Source organism: Phoxinus phoxinus (assembly GCF_949152265.1).
Source record: "Phoxinus phoxinus genome assembly, chromosome: 24".
Classification (NCBI taxonomy): domain Eukaryota; kingdom Metazoa; phylum Chordata; class Actinopteri; order Cypriniformes; family Leuciscidae; genus Phoxinus; species Phoxinus phoxinus.
In genome coordinates, this window is record NC_136899.1 from 13,911,005 (window position 1) to 13,919,603 (window position 8,599).

At 38.8% G+C, this 8,599-nt stretch overlaps 1 protein-coding gene across 2 annotated transcripts; it reads right to left on the reverse strand.

The window, feature by feature from the left end:
* Positions 1-300: 300 nt before the first annotated feature.
* On the reverse strand, positions 301-8,337 carry gdap1 (ganglioside induced differentiation associated protein 1). 2 transcript variants are annotated; one of them, XM_079602582.1, is made up of 6 exons: positions 7,985-8,337; positions 7,060-7,252; positions 4,919-5,092; positions 4,728-4,822; positions 4,447-4,561; positions 301-1,112 (listed from the first exon to the last, which is right to left on the reverse strand). In XM_079602582.1, the coding sequence occupies exons 1-6, from the start codon at positions 8,132-8,134 to the stop codon at positions 760-762; spliced, it is 1,080 nt and encodes a 359-aa protein (XP_079458708.1). In that variant the 5' UTR covers positions 8,135-8,337; the 3' UTR covers positions 301-759. The 2 variants fall into 2 exon arrangements, with proteins under 2 accessions (XP_079458708.1, XP_079458709.1); XM_079602583.1 differs by having other exon boundaries at positions 320-1,109; positions 7,985-8,318.
* Positions 8,338-8,599: the final 262 nt, after the last annotated feature.

Genomic DNA, 8,599 nt, shown 5'->3' on the forward strand with positions numbered 1-8,599 from the left:
TTTGTGGTCTTACACAACATGGATCTATGGCACCGGACACAAAGTAGTGCTAGTAGGTTTGAACAGTGTAAAAAAACTAAAAAACTATGTACACCGGTATGCATTGTGAATTTTGACTGGTTTCTTAAATTATTGTGTCATTACTGCCTGTTTTTGCAGGTGTGGCAAAAAGTTAGTTTTAGGCCCTGTATATAGGGGACGTGGGAGAGAAATACTTCTGTTTAGCTTCAACTTTCATGCAGTAGGCCAACCGATGTCAAACAAAACATTCTATAATTTCTGTAAACAAGACACTTGCATAACTGAGAAATGGGCTTTATTATATTCGTCTTTCCTGTGCAGAGAAATTAGGTTTGCATATAGTATTGTAAATCCTTTGACTCATCTAATGAAAAGCATAAATAAATGAAACTTACTTGTGCAGAACAGTCACAAACTCTCATCCTAATAATACACATTTTTTAATATATGGATTTTCCAAGCCTGATGCTTGGAAATCTGGGGTTTTTTTCTGTAATTGCGAGCAGACATTTACAAGGACTTACATGGCTTCAATTCTTGCTGTAGGTCAGTTTAATGAACATATCACTGAAAAAAAAGCTTTGTGTCTGTTTTCCAAACTGATTTGCTTCATATTATGTCAGAAAAGTGCTTCTTGTGCAACAATCATCAAACTGTTACAGTATATATGAGCCAATTGTGACAATAATTATACACAGGTCAAGACAGAACAATGTTGAATGAGTCCCAATAGATGTCTCAAGACACAACAAGTCTCTTTTTAAAATAATTGAAAGCCAGGTAAGTGGCACCCCCAATCAACCCAATCAATAAAGTGGCACCAACAAAGGCTGGAGCCTTTTTCTTTGCCACCCTGAATGCGGTGGGCAGCACAGCGGATATGAGGATGTTATTGACGTGGCCAAGCACTCTGCGGAATGTCGGCCGGTTCAGGACACGCTCATAATACGTCTCCAGGTTGACCCGGATCCCATTTCCCCAGTACCGACGGGACAGGCCGAGGAACTTGAGACGATGAAGGGTGACAGCGAGGGAAACGTCCGCAATGCTGAAGAACTCGCCACAGAGCCAAGCCTGCTGACTGCCCTCTTCTAGAGAAAGATGAGAAGTTTAAAAAGCTAAAAGAAATTAAAGGACAAGTTCGGTATTTTACACTTAAAGCCCTATTTACAGATCGTATCTGATGAAATAGAACGGTTAAGTTTAAAATTTGGACACATGTTCCAGTCCCGAGAATTTTGGGTTTATTTCGCTTCCCCCCCACACCCCCACAATGGTTGTCTATGGCCACTGGAAGATTCCTTCCTAAAACACATTCAACTTTCGTTTACAAAGACGTGAAACTCACCGAGTGGTCAGGGGTGTTCACTGATACGGGCCCAAAAAAAATCGCTGAAAAAGATGCATTCCAACAGGTTTTATCGTAGTTTTTGTCCACCTCCATTGACTTGTATTGAATGTGCTGTGTGAGGTACGATATTCCTCCGCCACTTCTTCTTCTGCTTCTTCTGTGTATTAAATGAAATGCCAGCGGTTTGCTTGCAATCGGCAAAGGTGCATTATCGCCACCAACTGGTGTCTATTATTCAAGCTCTCAACGGAAGAATCTGGGTGTGACGCGTTTGGCAAAATAGGTCCACAAACGCTAAATAAAACTAAAATTCTCGGGACAGGAGCATGTGTCCAAATTTTAATCTTAACCGTTCTATTTCATCAGATACGATCTGTAAACAGGGCTTTAAGTGTAAAATACCGAACTTGTCCTTTAAAGTCGGCATAAAATGGAAATTCACTAGTCATCTATTTTCTAAATATTGTGATACTTCTCCAATAATGTAGGATACGTTTACATAGTATATATATTTTCTCCCAGCCAGAGTGTTTGTTTAGAAAATAAACTAATCTTAGTGACGATCGACATTTGATCAAAATAATAATGTAATAATTTAATAAATTAATTAATTACATGCGAAGACAGAACTGCTTGGCAATTTCTTGGAGGAGTTGGATGTGTTATTCTCATCCTTCCCTGAGGATGGCACACCTCTGGTAGTTCTTGAAGACTTCAACATCCATCTAGAAAAACCTCAGACTCTGCTTGCCTCATTTGACCTCAAGCGAGTATCTACTCAAAAATCAGGTAACCAATTGGACCGTATTTATACACGCTATTGCTCCACTGACCAAACGCTGGTCACTCCACTGCACACCTCAGATCACTTCCTCTTCACTCTTAACCACAACCTCGCTCAGTTAGGACACAACACACATTTCCCCACAGGTCACCTTTCGGCGTAACCTACGCTCACTCTCACCCTCCCACCTATCCTCTTTGATCTCATTCACATTCTCCCCCTAATCAGTCCTCATCACTAGATACTAACAGTGCAACTGATATTATTTTCTCCACTCTAACATCCTACTTAGACAACTTCTGCCCCCTTTCATCGAGGCCAGCCTGTGCCAACCCCTCTGCCCCCTGGTTATCTGATGTTCTCCGCAAACATCGTTTTAAACTCAGGGCTGCAGAGAGGAAGTGGCGCAAATCGAAAGATCCCACTGACCTTGGTTTGTATCAATCCCTCCTCTCTTGCTTCTCTGCTAATGTCACTACTGCTAAAATTACTTACTACCACAACAAAATGAACAATTCTTCTGATTCTCGCATGCTTTTCAATACGTCCTCCTCCCCCTCCTTCATCAACCCTAACAGCTGACGACTTTGCCACATTCTTCATAAACAAAACCAATTTGAAAAAACAATATTCCACACCACAATTTGACACATGCACGCACACACGCACGCACACACGCACACACACACACACACACACACACACACACACACACACAAACACTCCCCTCCCCTCCCTCTCTCCGCTATCAGAGGCAGAAGTCTCCAAACTCCTTTCTAATCACCCTACTACCTGTCTGCTTGATCCTATCCTCATATCATCAGCACTTCTCTTCACACTGGTACCTTTCCCACAGCATTTAAGCAAGCTCGGGTAACCCCACTTTGAGACTGGCATAAGTAGCTTCCAAATCTTCAGTACTCATCTTACTGGATCTGTCTGGTGCTTTCGACACAGATCCTCCTTTCAACCCTCAAGACAAAGGGCATCTCTGGAATCACACTCCAATGGCTCAAGTCTTACCTCTCAGGTAGGTCCTTCAGGGTGTTGTGGAGGGGTCAAGTGTCTAAATCACAACATCTAGCCACGGGGGTGCCTCAGGGCTCAGTGCTTGGACAACTTCTCTTCTCCATCTACATATCATCACTAGGATCGGTCATTCAGAAACATGGCTTTTCCAATGACTGCTATGCTGATGACACACAACTCTACCTCTCAATCCAACCAGATGATCCGACGGTATCTGCTCGCATCTCAGGCTGCCTAGAGACATTTCTTGCAGGAAGAAGGACCACCACCTTCAACTAAACCTTGCTTGTGGTCCCGGCCAACCCAACACTCCATCACAACTTCTCCATTCAGCTGGGTTCGTCAACCATAACTCCATCTAGGACAGCCAGGAACATTGGAGTTGTGATTGATGAATAGTTGAATTTCACAGACCACATTGCTAGAACTGCCAGATCTTGCAGATTTGCCTTATACAACATTAGGAAGATCAGGCCCTTCCTAACAGAGCAGGCTACACGTCTCATTGTCCAAGTTCTTGTTCTATCCAGACTGGACTTTTGTAATGATCTCTTGGCAGGCCTTCCAGCGTGTACTGTCAAACCTCTGAAACTGACCTAGAATGCTGCTGCAAGAGTAGTCTTTAACGAGTCGAAGAGAGCGCACGTCACACCTCTCCTCAAAAACCAAATTCGCTTGCATCAAATTCAAGGCACTGATGCTTGCCTACAGAACAACCCCTTGCTCTGCACCCCTATTCCTAAACTCATTACTCCAGACCTACGTGCCATCCAGAAGCTTGCGCTCAGCAAGTGAACGGCGCCTTGTGGAGCCATTTAAAAGAGGCACAACATCTCGCTCACAGATGATCTTACTCTTTTACATGAACTGTTCCCTGTTGGTAGATGACCTGCCTAACTCAATCCAAGCTGCTGAGTCTTTAGCCATTTTCAAGAAACTGCTGAAGAAGCAATTTTTTCGGGCAACACTTGACCCATTAATACTAACACTTACTATTCTATATCTATTTATAAAAAATAAAAAAAACTTGCTATGTATACTGTGCAAGACTAACTGGGACTGGTCCCAGCACTAGCATATTGCTGCCCTATTGTTACTTTGATTGCTTCTATTGCTCTCCTTATTCGTAAGTCGCTTTGAATAATTTAGCTGATGCATTTATCCAATGTTAATGTAATGTAATTTTGAATGAAACCAATTCATTTATTATGTCCCCACATCAAAACATTGTTACAATGTGTTTAACAGAAGATTCTCCTACCTGGTGTCTCCTCAATCCTCCTCTGCAGCTCCGTCTCCACTTGATCCAGAACACTCTCTAGTTCATCCAGGAGTTTCTTCAGGTATTTCATGTTATCATGGTCAAACAATTTACTCTAGAGAGATTCACATAAATAGTATTTTATGACACTCAGCAATCACTTTCTAGGCATCGTAAGCAAGATTGTAGTAAAAATGAATGGCTCATACTCAGCAGAATAAAAACAGAGAGGGTAGTCATATGAATAATTGAAACTGAACACTGCATGAATGTTTACTTGCCTTCAGGCGCCTCTGTTTTGCAATATAAGCGTCTTTAAGATCAGGATTCTCTGCTGCTAGTTTCTTAAGCTCAGATTCTGTGTTTCCAATCTGTGCTATAAGACAGAAATCAGAGTTATTTCACAGGATACCCAAAAACTGTATGTTCATATGAGGTTATTCATATTTATTACGCTGCGTCCCCGTCTTACTGCGAATGTGAGTGGTGGCATAAGCTGGAATGTGGGAGTCTACAGTGATCTCTGGGTGGAGGATGCAGCCATGGGTGTACGCATCCATCTGCAGGGAGTCCAACAGTTCTCTGTAATGCTGTACTCGATGATAATACGTGCTTCCCTCTTCTGGGATAAGCTTTGGTGTGTGCTCTGATTCCGAGAACAAACAACATACAGTACATTATCCAAATAAATGACCCAAAAATGTTGCTGCAATCTACATGACCTGCTATCCTCAATGGAAAATATCTTATTTTGACTTACCCTCCATTGCCTCTCATCTTATCCAAAATTCTGCCCTGGCATGCTGAACTTAACATGGTGCATGCAAACATAAATGGAATCAAATGAAAAGAAGACTAGGGTGACCACCTGGTTATTGCTCTGTTGCAGAACAGTAGATGTGATTTTGCAGGGCAATGCAAAAGACGTGTGTGAGAGATAAATTTACTACTATTATACTATGTAAATATGGATTTACATTAGTTTGAAAGCCCCTTTGCCATCACATTGGATGATAACGTTTTTATTGTTAATAAGCTTTTTTAATTGTGACTGTGACTGGCATTCTATTTGCTCAAGTTCGAGTAATACAATATAATTTACTCTGGAACTATTCAGTCTACTACCGGTAAATATAATGAACTGAATAACAGGCTAGTATAGGTTACAAAAAACACACATATTATACTAAAATAAATGTTCTTACTGTAAGTAACAACTACTTTATTTTCCTTTATTAGATAATTTTTGTGATATTTATGTAAATAATAAATGGAGTTTTTACCGGATTCAGTGCATCTTGAACTTGAAAATTTTTGTTGTCCTGGCTGGTGTAGTTAGATTTAATGACTTTTGATGAGGTCCACGTGGTTCCTTTGCTTCATCAACAAAGTTGTCATCAGCAGAAAAAATTTATGCGTTGGTTGGTTATTTTACCGCTACAACATGACGGCTGCGTAAAAGCCTATCACATTTTTTTTGTATTATATTTCTTATTGTGGTTTTGTAATTTTTGGGAATAAATTAAATAACACAGACATAGTTGAAATGCAGGACACTGATTACGTCTTGACTCGCGGGATGCGGGACAAAGCTCCCAATTTCGTAACTGCACTGCAAAATGCGGGACAGGTGCTCACCCTAAGACAACAAATGCATCGAACACAAAAGCAGCTCAAACATAAAACAAACAGTAGCAAAAAATTACAGATATTAACAGATATTTGTTTATTCATTCATTTATTGAACCCTCTGGTGCATGGATTAAATCACTAAGAAAAAAACTTAATGTTTCTTTCTACTTTAAAATAACAGCAGAAACATTTCCAACAGTTTATTTTATTTTAATATACTGGTCAAATTTTTTGGAATCATTAAGATTAAGATAAGTCTCTTATGCTCACCCAGGTTGCATTTCTTTGATTAAAATACAGTAAAACAGTAATAATGTGGAATATTAAAATAATGTTTTCTATTTTGAATATTTAAAATTTTAATTTATTCCTGCAAGGATTGTATTTCGTAAGGATCACGTGACACTGAAGACTGGAGTAATGGCTGTTGAAAATTCACCTTTCACGTCACAGGAATAAATTCCATTTGAAAATATATTAAAATAGAAAACAGCCATTTTAAATTGTAATAATTAGGGGTGTAACAATATATCGTCACAATATATCGCAATACAAAAAAAAAAAACATGTACAACATGCAGCCTTTGCAAAAAAAAATTCCAAAACGTTTGACCTGTAGTGTAGATATATATATATATATATATATATATATATATATATATATATATATATATATTACTAATAATTAAATAAGTAAAATTAAAAAATGTATTATATAAATTGCACGCACACACACACATCATATATATAATGGCAAATATTCCAGAGGTACTTGGTCAGCCATGTTGAATTATAAAAGGGACAGACATATAGAACTATTATTATTATCATTATTAGGATGTGACATCACAAAAAAGGTTAATCAACATGATATGCCCTTTAGTACTCTTGTATTTATGCCATTTTACACTTTAATTCATGCATTCTGGAATGTAAATACTGTTTTACACACAACATTAAGTCCTAATCCTAAGCGTTTACCATCACAGAAGTTCTGCTCCAAATAGTCCATGATTTGTGTGGGGTCACAGATGACACTGTCATTGTGAACCAGCACAGGAACCTCACCAGTGGGGTTCAGATGCATAAACCAGGGCTCATTGTGTTCACTCAGAGGCAGACTCACATCATACTCCTCACACTGAAGACCTTTCTCAGCTATTGCCAGTCTCACCTACATGTATGACAGAAAAATTATGTTAATTTTTTGGCCGTTTCTTTAGAATTTTATACCATAGAAAGACTGAAACATCAGTTATTTTGCACTCCAACTCATTTCGTTGAAGAAAACAACAGCAGCCCAGCTAACAAAAATATGTTCTAAAACGTTTTGCTAAAGTTTTGAAAACATTGTTCTCTGAATATTCAAAATGTCCAGTAAAAAAAAAAAAAACTTTTAAAGTTGTTCTTTTCTTGGTTATTTGAACGTTAAGGAAACATTTAATTTGATCATTTAGCAAACATTGTGGGAATGTTACTTTTGAAAGGTTAATTCAGAAACAAGCAGTAACATTTACGCCAACTAAATCGTTTCAGAAAAAAAGCCTTCTATGGATGAAATTTAAATAATTTTTGTGCCAACGTTTTTCTACCAATGTTGGATCTATCTATCTATCTATCAGTATTACATATTAATATAATATCTATCAGTAATTATTAATTCGACACAGCCTTTACACTTGCATTACCATGCATCATTAATATAATTATGTATAATTTATGAATAATTATGCATGCTGTCAGTCAGCACTTGTTTAATTGAGACAACCATATGAATAGAGGAATAATCCATTCCAAACAATGCCAGATCTTTAAAAGTACCGGTCATGATCAAAACAACAGACTGCATCCACCCTGATGCTCTTGGGCTGTCACGCCAGTGATGTTGCATTATGGGATCGCTTACCTTCTGAGAACTGAATGACTGAGTCCAGTGGTACAATATCAGTTTGGACTTGTTTTTTGTGCTCTCGACAACCTCACCGCTGTCCTGTGCATCCTTCTTAATAAGGATTTCCTTCTCATCTTGAGATTCGCCGATGTTTTCCACCGCCATTTTATCAGTCGATGGCTGTGTCTCAAAACCTAGTTGACTACGAGGGTATATGTTTATGCATCCTACGCGCGCTTGCAGCGCCACAGGCGCGTACCCGCGTATTCTATCGCGCCTTGAGCCTGCTAGCGAGAGATGATGCCCACAAATGCTTTCTAGGGAGGCAACTCACTAGGTTTTAAGACACAGTCAGTGTGTTGAACAGCGCAGCCTCAAGTGGTGGTACCCAACTTCTTAAAGGACACTCATCCACATTCATAATAATGAAATGTATATATATATATAGGCTGTTTTTTAAAAACATTTTTCTATTTTAATCAAATAAAAAGAAAATTATTGCATTAATGCTCTCAAATAAAATGAGTCAACTGCTTAATTTAACAGTAAATATGTATTATAGGCTAGGCCTAGTTTTCATCATGGTTGAAGTATAAATCAGAAGCGCACATTTTAAATGAACCAGCAGAT